General features: G+C 45.0%; 1 protein-coding gene across 1 annotated transcript in view; it reads right to left on the bottom strand.

The window, feature by feature from the left end:
* The window catches only part of LOC8030704 (GRIP and coiled-coil domain-containing protein 1), a 29,537-nt gene extending 16,897 nt beyond the window's left edge, over positions 1-12,640 (bottom strand). The window contains exons 1-7 of the mRNA XM_040206231.2: positions 12,399-12,640; positions 11,925-12,024; positions 9,234-9,403; positions 6,303-6,548; positions 4,098-4,256; positions 3,546-3,695; positions 270-554 (exon numbers count right to left, since the gene is read on the bottom strand). Coding sequence (XP_040062165.1) covers positions 270-554; positions 3,546-3,695; positions 4,098-4,256; positions 6,303-6,548; positions 9,234-9,403; positions 11,925-12,021 — 1,107 coding nt within the window. The 5' untranslated portion in view covers positions 12,022-12,024; positions 12,399-12,640. The remainder of the gene's footprint in view (positions 1-269; positions 555-3,545; positions 3,696-4,097; positions 4,257-6,302; positions 6,549-9,233; positions 9,404-11,924; positions 12,025-12,398) is intronic.
* Positions 12,641-12,729: the final 89 nt, after the last annotated feature.

The raw sequence follows: 12,729 nt of genomic DNA, 5'->3' as shown, positions 1-12,729 counted from the left end.
TAAACACATCATCATGACCGTATCATTATAAACATCATTAAAAAACATATCATTACAGTTATATTTCATATCATTGTCACAATTACAAACATCCCAAAAATACCATCATTATATAATTACAAATATGAGATTATCACCACTTTAAATGTAACATTGTCATCAACATAAAAATTACACAATTATAGATATTCTGAGATTTTCATCATTATAAACATTATATGATTATCATTATAAACATAAGATTAGCATTATAAACACTACAAACCCACCTGAGTGGGCAGCTCAGCCGCGGAGCCCCTTGCAGCGTTGCCGGCGGCGCTGGCCAGAGCCGCATTCTCCTGCGCGAGCTGCGAGAGGCGCTCCTTGAGACGCTGTATGGCGGCACGGTCCTGCATGCGCAGTCGGTCGTACGAGCCCACGGCCTGGGACAGCTCCTGCAGCCGGCTCTCGAGGCTCGCCACCCGCGCCTCGCTGCCGGTTGTCTGCTGCTGCAGGTGCACCTGGCTGCGCCCCGCACGGTCCTGCTCCTTCTCCAGGGCCGCCTGGTGCTGACACTGCGAGGGACGACAGTCAGTACCGAAGGCGTCACTACGCCACACGGCGTGACCAAGGGACCGGGACAACGTCGTCTGCCAGGATTGGCCGGTGCCGCGCCGCTGACCAATCGCACCAGACGACGTCATCCCAGTCCCTCGGTCAGTACTGGAAGCGTGCTAGACTGCCTAGAATACGGCGCCTGAAGCGCATTTTTGACAGATGTGTTTAGCGTCCCATCTCTTTCATACGTCAAAAGCGGTTTCTAAGTGGCGACAAATGACGTCGCAGAAGCCAGAGTGTCATGACGGACGTCGCGATCCCGGCGGTTGGTCGTAGAAATGGCGGCGAAAAGTGTCGCTATCGTCGCGGCGTCCCAACTCCTGGCTGTTGACGCTTCGATGGACTGTCACGCTGAAGGCGACCTGCAGTGGAATGGGCATCTGCCACCTCCACCGCCGCTGCTGGGACACCCCCGGGGTCACGGCTAGCGACAGCAGGACACTTGAATGACGCCGTCGGCAGAAATCGAGGGACTATGGTTTTAGACGCGGTAAACACGCCAGTCAGAGACGTGTTCCAGGCACCATACCTAGACTGCGGAGCGTTTCCAAGTGCTAGATCGGGGTCACATGGGCAGCGTTTGCAAAGCAGAGCGCAAGTTCGTCTGCTTCTATCACAGGGGTTGCAATGACGTCAGAACGAAGCTGAGCTCTTATTGGCCAATTGAAAAAAATAGTGGGTAGACCTCAAGGCATCTAGCATTCAGGTCAACCCACCAAGCTTTCAATCAGCGCCAATCAGAACTTGGCATCGTTCTGACGTCATCGCGACTCCTGCCCAAAAGGCGGACGACTTGATCTCAGCATTGGCGACGAGATGCTTCGGTGGCTCATTACTATGCTTCCCATCTGCGACGTCAAGACCAGAATTGCGAGATACAAAGGACAGTTTTGATGCCGTGTGTAAAAAGGACGGCGAAGGCTTGGCATCGTAGCATTCTTAAGCCAACGCTGTCAAAATCGATGATCCGACATTAATCTTATTCACGTCGTTGAAAGTAGAATTAGCCCTACTCAGAAAGTCGGAGCAAGGTTCTGTCCAATCGCGGAAGGCCGACCGAAGCGACGTTTTTGGTCGTAAACATCACCAACGCGAGCTGCAAGGTGGTGATGAAAGCACTGATAGTCTCCGCCCACTTTCCCCCTCCCCCCGCAGCAACGCAAAGCACGTGCACCTGCGACAAGTCTGCTCAGGAGGCGTTTGCCATCACGTCATTAATGGGACGTGTACCAAGGGAAACAATTTTTCTTATTATTCACAATACCGAAATGAAGTTTTCACAGTTTATGGTGCCTAATCCTTTCTTTATAAATCTGATGTTAGATTTGATATACAGTCAAACACGGATAAATTGAATTCAAAGGGGATCGTAACAAAGTTGGATATATTGATAATTTGATATACAAAAATATGTTAACTTAAGCTCCAAATGAAATTTCGACACGTCTCTGCTAATACCGAAGGCCACGACAAACAAGACCTTACCAAATAGAGCATCTAAGAGCTGCTCAATACAGTAGAGCGTAGTTGGTGAAGATCGCAAACACCACTGCGTTTACGCGACGGTGTTTGCGATCGTTTACGTGCGCGCCTAGCCACAACCTCCACACAGCAGAGGCACCAGAAAACAAAAATAATTAAAAAAAAAAGAAAAAAAAAAAGAAAAAAGCGAGTTGCGTAAAAAACAAAAAAAAGCTTTCGATCCATAGACTAAAGTTAAGATAGCAACAAAAAGAGAGCTCACTATTCTTTAAATAATTAAAAGCGCAATTAAAAGAACCATGAACCAAGTGGCTCAACTTTCCACTGAGCTCACTAAATTCAGGCAGCAAAAAAAGAAAGGCAAAAAAGAAGAAAAAAACGAGCAAAGCAAAATAGGCGGTGAAAGAAAAAGGTAAACAAGGATAAGGCGTTCAAAGTGTGATTGCTCAACCGTTGTTGTCGACACAATTGACCAAGACTTTTTTTTTTTTTCCTTGCTTATTTTATTTTTGGGCTAAAGAGTCGCGCAGCGACAGCAGTGTTCGGGGAAAGAGCGCACGCTACCATTCCAACCATGGGCACTCCCTGCACTCCCTACACGCGCACATGCCCTTCCCCTTGCTTTTGCTGCGCATCCTCGTGCACGTATGCCCGCGTGGCGGTCTGCTAGCCCGACGCCTACACACACACACCCGCAACGCGAGCTATGTGCTCACTGCAGGCGCAATCCGACCGCGGAAGAGGCGACAGGTGGCCATGTGCTTTGTTCTTCCAAAAAGAAAACGTGTTCGAATGTTGTCATAGATGTGTAGCAATAGTCTTTCGCGGTGCGGAAATTAATATTTTGTTAATAAATTTCCGTGAGAAATTGAAGCTACGAAAGACTTGAATGAAGAGGAGACAGCTAGGTCTACCATTTCAACGTAACTGTGATGGCGGGCGACGTCCCGCCATCAAAGCGGAGCGTCCCCTTTAACTGCCGCACACTTCCCATAGCCGCTGCACATAAAAAAGGCATGTTTGGCGACTGCGGGACACTGATGGCTGGTTCAAACATTTGCTTTTCAGTGTAATCGACTGCATCAGAACAGATTGTGACTGCTTATTACAAGAGAACGCACTGACACCGGAACACTTCCGTTTTTAATATAACTAGACCAAAGGTTTTTGCAGTATTTGTGATATGGAACCTATGCGCTACCTACGAGAAATGGTCACTTTTGACATTGTCACAATTTACTTCAAACCCACGGTAAAACGATGACACATAAACAATCAGAAAATTTATGCAGAGCGGAAGAGTTCAATGCTACCCAACTGTTGACGTCAGTGCACATTCCCTTGTCGTAACGCAATCAGGTGCGATCAGACACAAACATATGAGCCAGCCTTAACTGCAGAAATGTTTTTTTACCACTCAAACTAATGTTTCTATTTCTGAATGGGACTGAGGAAGTCATCCTAACCTTGACCTGCACCAGCTCTTGCTGCAGCTGGAGAAGCAGGGGAGACGGCTGACGCAGCTTCTCTTCCGACAGCAGCAAGCGCTTGCGCACTTCCTCCAGCTCTTGGGTCAGACGCTCCACCTTCACCTCGTACTCCTTGGCCAGGTCCGCCTGAGGAGAATGACATAGTTACCTAAGATACCATTTCTCCAAGTCAAAGGCTGGAAAACCCCCTCTGCGAGACCAGCATTAAAAAGATGCGACTGCATATGAAATTCTGCAGGTGCATCCACGAGTTATGAGAAACAGAGACTGCCGTTAAACTGTCATTGAAAAATTTCTCAGCCACATTTTAATTGTCTTTAACCGTTTCTCAGTGGCAACTCTTTTCATTGGCCCTTCTTTTTATATTATCTGTCTCCACCTCATTCTTTTCAAGCCTTTTGGCATTCGTCGTCCGGTGTGTCGGACAAACCGACTGCCAGGAGTTACAGCTGAGCTAACCCCGTCCCCGCTCCCAGACGACCCACACCAGCGACCCTCTTCACGGCTCTCGACTGAAAGCTTTCCAACCTGGGCAGCTCTCCGCGTGGCCTCCTCCAGCTTATCCTCGAGGCCCTCGCGGGTGGTGCGTTCCTCGGCCAGCAGACGCTGCAGCTCCCGCAGCATGGCCGCATGGTCCGTCTGCTCACGCTCGCGCCCCGTCTGCTCTTCCCTCAGCTTGGCACGCATCTGGCAACATGGCGGCCATGTTCTGTCACTTTCCCCCACTCATACTTGATGTTGCCAGATGTTCTCGGTTGCAGCGCCATGAAGAGATGACTTATGTGAAATCATTGGTCATGGTGTCACATTGGTATTCACCTACAAGTGCCCTACAACAGGAGTTCTCAAACTCTTCTATATATAGAAACTCTTCTCTCTTTTCTTTTTTTTTTTAATAGCCGATTAACCCCTCCCAGTCTCGGCATTAATGCAATACAGTGCAGAAGTTTACAGAACCTGTAAAGAATAGTGCACATTCTAGAGTGCTTGAAACAGTTATGCATCAGTGGGTAACTCAGTTCTGCTAAAATAGTGCTTAAAAAGGGGAAAACATTTTGTTTTTATTATTTGCGATAACTAAATTAGATTTTCAGTTTGTGCTTTATGTTCTCTTTATAAATCTGGTGTTGGGTTTGATACAGCTTGTTTTTTATGTTCTGGATGCAATGTACATGCACAAAAAACCATGTTCTTGAGCACTGTGGGGCATGGCAACAGATTTAAAAAGGCCTCGAAAAATAAACTAACTAGCTTTTTTAAACCTTTTAGTGCAATGAACCACACAAATAATGTGTGTGAGACTTATTTCATTTTAAAACAAATAAAAATTGCCAAAATGAAACTTTTGAGGGGCTAACAAAAATTTCTTAAACTTTATAAATATAAAACATACATTTTCTAACCAAACCTAGGTAGTTGCATTCTACATATATTCTAAAGTATATGCATGCCAAATTTGCTTGTGATAGGACAATATAAAGAACAAATATTCCTGTGCACTAACTGTGAAGATGCCCCAAATTTACAGAAAGAATTACGCGTTTGAATGTTACCTACCATATAGACGTAAAGCAATACTCTTTCGCGGCCAAAAAATATTCATATTTTGTTAAAGGACACATGCAAAGGAAAAAAATATTTTTTTTAGACAGCTTAGATGGAAAAAGGATGTCATAAAACGATTTTACAACGAAGAAACAAAATTTTTAGAGCTATATTTACGGCGCTATACGAATTTGTAGTTGGCGCTCGCGGGAGCCGCCGCTGGTCACATGGTAGGCCCGCGCGCCGCCGCGCTGCGTCGCCGCCGCACGCTGAGCGTTGTGCGAACGCCGCTTCATTGCGTTTCTCCACGCCGCCGTCGCCGCCGCCGCACAAGTTCGTCTGCTTCGGGGCGCCGCCGCCGTCGTCTGACCGGCGCACAGGTCTATCACATCTGCTTGCGCTTTTTCAGGAGTTTCCTTTGGGCTCTAAAAGTTACTTATTCGTCTTAATTTTTTGTTATACTTCAAACAAAGATGAATAAGTTACTTTTAGAGGCCATAGGAAGCTTCCGAAAGAGTGCAAGCACCACGTGATAAATAAGGACCAGTCACGTGATAAATACGGACCACTTTTCCGCGGTGCCCGCGGGCGCCAACTACAAATTTGTTTTGCGCCGTAAATATAGCTCTAAAAAATTTTTTTCTTCGTTGTAAAATCGTTTTATGGCGTCCTTTTCCCATCTAAGCCGTTTTAAAAAAATGTTTTTTTCCTTTGCATGTGTCCTTTAATACTTTTTCGGTAGAAGACTGCGATGGAGAGGAGACGGTTAAGACCTACTTGTCAACGTAAATGATATGGCAGGCATTGTCACAATTTAGGGGCCACGCACAGAAAAATTACCCAAATTTATGCCGTTCTGGGTTGCCAGGAGGTCTTCAAATGCTTCTTTGACTAATTTCACAATCATAACTGGCACCAATTATTTTTATACATAAAATATGAAGTTTCAAAACTAATAAACCAGCATAAAACCACAAATCACTTTCTTTTTTTGCATTTTTGCCATTTTTCAAACTGCATCTCTTCTTAAACTGAAAGGACACCTTAGTTAAGGTCAGGAATGGTCGAGAAAATTTGAAAGCTCGAGGAACCCATGGATGCAGTATGCTCTGCTTTGCTCTACGACAATCAAACCCCCCCCCCCCCCCCCCCCCAAACAAAAAATAGTACAAGGATCTGGAAGCATACCTCTGACAACTTAGTCTCGAGTGCCGCAGTGAGTTCGGATGCTGCCCGCTGGGCCTCTTCCGCCTGGCGGAGGGCGGCCTCTTTCTCCTGAATGAGGCGTCGTCGGTCCCCCTGGAAGGCGGCTTCCACGCGAGCTTTCTCTTCGGACAACGTGGACAGGGCCTGGGACAGTGTGGCCAGCTGGTCCTGCTGCTGTTGGTCCCCGCCATCTGCTCTGTCCGCTCGAGAGCCGCCCGCCTCTTCTGCCTGTCGCCCCACAATACCATCATTTTCAGTGTGTTCTTCTAAGTCATATTATTGCAAAAGATGGCCCTCCACCTTAGCTCATATGTGACAAAAGAGGGGGTGTGAAATAATAAAAAAAAACAATTACCATATTTTCCGGTCTTTAAGTCGCACCCCCCTATAAACTACCGTTTTAATAACAAAAAGTTTGGTATTTAAGCTGTGACCATTGGATAACTTGCGCTTCTTTGCTAGGTCAGTGCGATAACACTGCATTGAATCACTATAAAAAAACAGCACGAAAGTGCCAAGAGTCCTTCGTGTCTTTGTATTTTCATGCTGTTCTTCGTTATGAATTTATATACCAACTAAATAAAATAAGAGCACCGACTTGACACAACAGAAAAAACAATTTCATTAGGCGTCTCGCCTCCCATGCGGGAGGCATCTTCAGTAGTTATAAAGCAAATGCAAGGTTCAACCTCAAGTCAACGCTATTTATCACGAATGTCCGTATAAGCTTCGTGGAGAGGGCCGCGGTTTTTGTTACACACGGATGTGTCCCTGCAAACAAACCACGATTCTAGGAGCTTTCGGGGCCCCCATCTGTCCTCCCTCGGCAAGGTCGTCGCGGCCAAAAAATCAAAAGAATGCGCCACTTGTCCAAGCATAATCCACCAGTTCAGTCTCCAGTCGCGTCGCGTGGGATGCGTACGTGACGTCACGCTTGTGTTCTTTGAGTCTGGTTTCTCTCCTCCATCCGGTTAGGTCCTTTAGTGGAAACGGAATTTACGATAGTTCTGTACGGCTTGAAAACAGTTTGAATGCCAAGGGGCCTCAAAGCGCAACTGAGAGGTTCGGAGACTCCTTTGACATAGGGGATGCACACTAAATTCTTATCTCTTACCCTTTTGCACGTTTGAACATTTTGTTTTATTTGGTTTTTGGCCTCGTCAACAAAACGCTCTGGGTAGTGACATTTCATTAAAGCTTCCTGTAAATGAGTCATCTCATTTGCGCCGCAAACCATGTGAAACAGATAATTTTTAGGATTTTTTGTCCCATCACCGAGTGCAACACAAGAAATCAGTAGTGCGATCGTTTGTACAGAGATCAAATACCGTGCCATCTAACGAGCTCCATGGTGCAAATGAGATGACTCATTTACAGGAAGCTTTAATGAAACGCCACTACCCAGAGCGTTTTGTTGACGAGGTCAAAAACCAAATAAAACAAAATGTTCAAACGTGCAAAAGGGAAAGAGATAAGAATGTAGTGTGCATCCCCTATGTCAAAGGAGTCTCCGAACCTCTCAGTCGCGCTTTGAGGCCCCTTGGCATTCAAACTGCTTTCAAGCCATACAGAACTATTGGAAATTCCATTTCCAAACTAAAGGACCTAACCCCGGCGAATGTCCAGAGGGGGGTTATCTACAAGGTCCCCTGCAGTGACTGCCCAGCGTCCTACATTGGTGAAACCGGATGGAGGAGAGAGACCAGACTCAAAGAACACAAGCGTGACGTCACGTATGCATCCCACGCGACGTGACTGGAGACTGAACTGGTGGATTATGCGTGGACAAGTGGCGCATTCTCTTCCCTCCTCCTAAACTGCGATCTAAGATGTCAGATAACTGCAATAATACTTAAAAAACAAGCGAGCTGGTGATGATTCATGGTAATAAAACCCGAGACTCAGGAACACAGAAGTCTCGGGTTTTATTACCATGGATGTCAGATAAACACTTCAAAGAGGTCCCGATTCTAAATTCAAATACAGCACTTAAGTGAAAAAGATAATGTGTCCTGGAATGCGCATGTGAAAGCGGTTTTCCTTATTTCTCGCATTGACACCAATAAAGCACATTTATCGAACTAGTTTTTGTGTGTACCCTCCGTATAAAAAGCTTTACTTTCAATATATTCTGACAAATTTGGTGAAAATAAATAAAGTATCTTTGAAGCATGTGCACCTGTACCTACCGTAGAACACCGCGCATCCGCCCATTTCAAATTAAGTGCCCATATCCAAATTTCTAAAATCTGAGAAAATATGTACAGTACATTTATATGCAAAATTGATGACCGGACAAGTGCCCATTCCCCATTTTTTCACGATTATCTCTAAATTTTTGGGTGGGCGCTTGCCCGGTATTTTACGGTAGGTACCTAGGTACATAGCTAGGTACCTTTTTGTATGAGTAACTAACTGTATCTTAGGCACATTTTTGAAGTAACCTTTACAACCCTGCACCCAAGTATTTAAGACTATCAACTTCAACCAATGCATTCCCACCCAACTTGTAAGTAAAGGAAAGAACATTCTTAGTTTTGTTAGTTATTCAGGCAAACACTGTTTTTATGTATTAATTTTCATCTTCCATTTTGAGCGCCAATCTTGAATAGACCTAACGGATGCACTTAAGTAATATGCGTTGGTCAACTTCCTCCCCGATTTTTGAATATACCAGACAATCACCCGCATGAATGAGGAGGAGCTGGAGTGAATTTGCGGCTGCTATTTGTAGAAAAAATAAAGAATAAATTAAGTGGCATATGTCACATTAAAAATATGCACAGTCAGCTTTAGAAATTAACTGTGAAGAAGCGAAGGAGACGCACAAATTTCTTTAATTAGCTGTCATTATGCGATACCTACTCTAAAACTGGGCGCTCCCTTCAAGTGGAATGAAATGGCGACACTTACATTTCCAGAGGCTTGTGGGGTGGAATCCGCTCTTTTGGGCACGGTTTTCTGAACGTCGACGTCGGAGCTCGAAACCTGCGGCTCAGCCGGCTTCTGCGAAGTCAGTGCCTTGAGGCTCAATTCAAGAGCATCCTTTTCCTTCTGGAGCCCCTTGTAGGCCCTGACCAGGTCTGAAGCAAGAATGGGAATACAGTCAAACCCGTTTATTACGAACAGCAGGAAACGCTACGATCAGTTCAATATAGCAAGTAATTCGATATAGCAAAAAAACATTTACAACAAACTTCCCCGATGCGTTCGATTAAGGCGAGAGCTTCTTCTCTTTCTTTCTCCTCTCTTCGCTTCCCCCTTGTAACGACACGCTGGAATGTTGCTTTTTTTGCATGTGTGCAAAGTTTTTTTGTTTTTTTTTATCTTATTTTTTTTTCTGAGTCGCTTCTCTTCGTGGGCAACCGCTTTGGGATGACAAGGATGTTTTTTTTTTCCTGTGCGTGCGTACAAATTGTATTTTTTGAGCTTTCTCCCCTTCTGAATCGCTTCGCTTCTCTTCGCTCAATTTTATTCGCCACTTGATCTTTTGGAAATTTCTTCCTTTCCTACTTTTTTGGAGGTGGAGCGAAGGGACAGGCTATACGACAATTGTTGGCGCGTTTTTGGAAGCATTGCCGGGGGGGGAAAGTTTGATATAGCCAATATGTTGTTCGTTATAAAAAGTACTTTTTACATTGATTTGTATTTAAATTTACCGTGAGTTCGATATCTACAATAATTCGCTGTACGTGGGTTTGTTCTAAACGGGTTTCACTGTAAAACCAAAAATGAATGCATGTTTGCAGATTGCAAAAAAGTTATGTACGTAGGCTAGTTGGTAATTTGTTGTAGAAGTCAAAAGCGCTAAAAGTAACGGACAAGTAGGAGCATGGTCCCTGGCACACATCTTTGATTGGTGTGTCTGTAGCATCCTATCCTGCGTGTACATCAAAGCTGGTCCTGAAGTGGCAACAAATGACGTCACAGAAGCTGGCGTGTCATGCTTTCGGATGTCACAATCCCGCAGTAATTGGTGCTAGAAGTCCCGGCAGAAAGTTTTAGCGAATGCGAGTGTTGCTGTCGTCGAGGGGTCCGAACTCCTGGCTGCTGACGCTTTCATGGACCGTCAAGGTGGAGAGTGACCAGCAGCAGAACAGGCGCACACCACATCTATCGCCACTCCTGCAACACTGCCATGGATCATGACTGGTGACCGGCGACAGCGTGACTTTTTTACGAGACGTCATAGGGCGGAGATCGAAGGACCACTCTTTCGGACGCAGTAAAATCACCAGTCGGATCGTCGCATTCATGGCACCATAGTAGAAGAATGACGAATGCCACAGAGCGCACTCCGATGTTTGTCATTTTTGTAGTGGTCTGTCGTTTTTAGCATTTTTATTCTCTATACTTTGTACGGCTAATTTTGCCTCAGTGTAGAGGTTCGCATAATGTCAAACAAGCTGTTTAAAAAGGAGCTGGGAAGCTTTCTTCACATCTAGAAGACCTTTTTTAATAATGAGTACAGCACTAACCAGCGAATGGTAGATTAAACCGAACCGAGGCAGAGGAAATTAAGCTTTTGCATATTTAATGAAGATTGTTTTTCACACCAAGTAATAAGTCACGATGCCTTACACGAGTGCAGTGAAATATGGAAAATCATATCACCTCTATCAGAAAGAAAGTAAGAAATTCTGTACACTACCCTTTAAACTGAAGTATATATTTACAAGGATAAAAACACAAATAAAAAGCTTCCAGCTTTTTCACTCTGGTGAAGAAGGAAGAGCAGCAGAGCTGTAGCTTCTGTTCTCGGTGGTGGCTTTCCAGGCGAGCGATCTGCTCTTCTTTTGCAAGGGAATCTGAAACGCTCGACGCAGTAGAACTTTAGGTGATAGCGGCCTCGCGACGGTTGCGGAACCATTCGCGTTGCTGCGCGCATCGCCGCTCGTTCCGTTCCCGCTCTTCTTCCTCCAAAGAAATGTAGCCGCCATCTATGAGCAACGGCAGCAATCAGTTGTCTGGTTATCGAGGCCAGAAAGATTGCCGCGATCTATGAGCGACGGTGGCAACCAGAGTGTTGCGTCAACATTTGTTTGGTACCAGACACGATCCTGGGAAAACTAGCCCTTAACAGCTGCGCTGTAAAATTGGAAATGCATGCAATGGATTACATACTTGCGGCTGCATGCTAGCTGCGCTCTTTCAGAAATTACCGTCCTTCTCGTCCTGATATGCAATAATCATGCCTTCATTGAATAAGTGCCTCTACAAAAAATTAATTTCGTGACTTCTAAAGCACACCGAACTGTAAAGAGAGCTTCCATCTAAGGAAATATTAGACACCAACAGTAAAACCAAAGGTGAATTTTCCATTAGACCTGCAGGTATATCTATGGCGTCAGTGGTACATCAAATTTGCCTATAACAACCAAACAACCAGGGTAACTGCATAAATGGCATGTACTTAACGTCATTTTACATTGTGGTTAGAGTTAAACTGCATAAATGGCATGTACTTAACGTCATTTTACATTGTGGTTAGAGTTAAACAATCTCATTAATGCAACAGCGGGCAGCTAACGTCACAGCTAGGCAACATCAGAACCAGCAGTTGAGAAGTACATATACTTTACGAGTGGCCTAAAGTTGTCGTACCACCGAGTCGTGCTTCGTAGCGCTGTATTTTTTCTTTCTGCGTACAGATGATTTCGCAGAGTTCCCGCCGATTGGCTTTGTCGGGTATGCTGGCCATGTTCTGAGAATAAGAGGAGAGAAAAAAAGAAAAAAAGAAAAGAATGGGGTCAACGACGTACAAAGTGGGCCAGTCGAGACGTCTGTGGACACTTAAAAGGTAGATATAAAAGTTCTACATAACCAACGCATGCAAAGTGTGACGCTAACATGTTAAAGTGAGCGAGTGACATTTTTCCTGTCAATAAACTGAACTATGAATTATAGTTCGTTTCACCTTGTGTGCGAGCGAAGCCGACGCTACAAGCGCGGGCATGCTGCTTGTAACAGCGCCTGTGGTGCACTTGCGCACGTGCGAAGCAGGAACGCTCAGAGTGTTGAGCTCGCGCTTCTAGCTTCGACTTCGCTCGCACATAACGTGAAACGAAGTATAGTTACTTCGCTACGCCGCTTCGGGTACGAGACGTTGTGACGTTGTTGGCGGCGAGTTCGGATTATCCGTAGCCTGCTGGTCGCATCCTTCCTGGAATATGTCACCGTTCGTGGAGGTTATAGTCACTCACATACGGTTAAACTCGCACAACTGTAAAAATAATAAAAAAGAACGCGAAAATCGAACGCAAAGCCACAGCAAAACAAAACTAACAAAGGCCAGCCCCTTTAAACACAACGTTAAGTTCAAGTTAAGAGAGTTGGCGCCAACTTTAGCGAAAGTTTGATCTGAATGGATTCTCCTCAATCAAAACACACAAAACTAAAAAGTTAAAAA

Source organism: Ixodes scapularis, unplaced genomic scaffold (genome assembly GCF_016920785.2).
Source record: "Ixodes scapularis isolate PalLabHiFi unplaced genomic scaffold, ASM1692078v2 PGA_scaffold10__122_contigs__length_95168666, whole genome shotgun sequence".
Classification (NCBI taxonomy): domain Eukaryota; kingdom Metazoa; phylum Arthropoda; class Arachnida; order Ixodida; family Ixodidae; genus Ixodes; species Ixodes scapularis.
The sequence above is the reverse complement of the archived record's forward strand: the minus strand, read 5'-3'. Positions and strand labels throughout refer to the sequence as shown.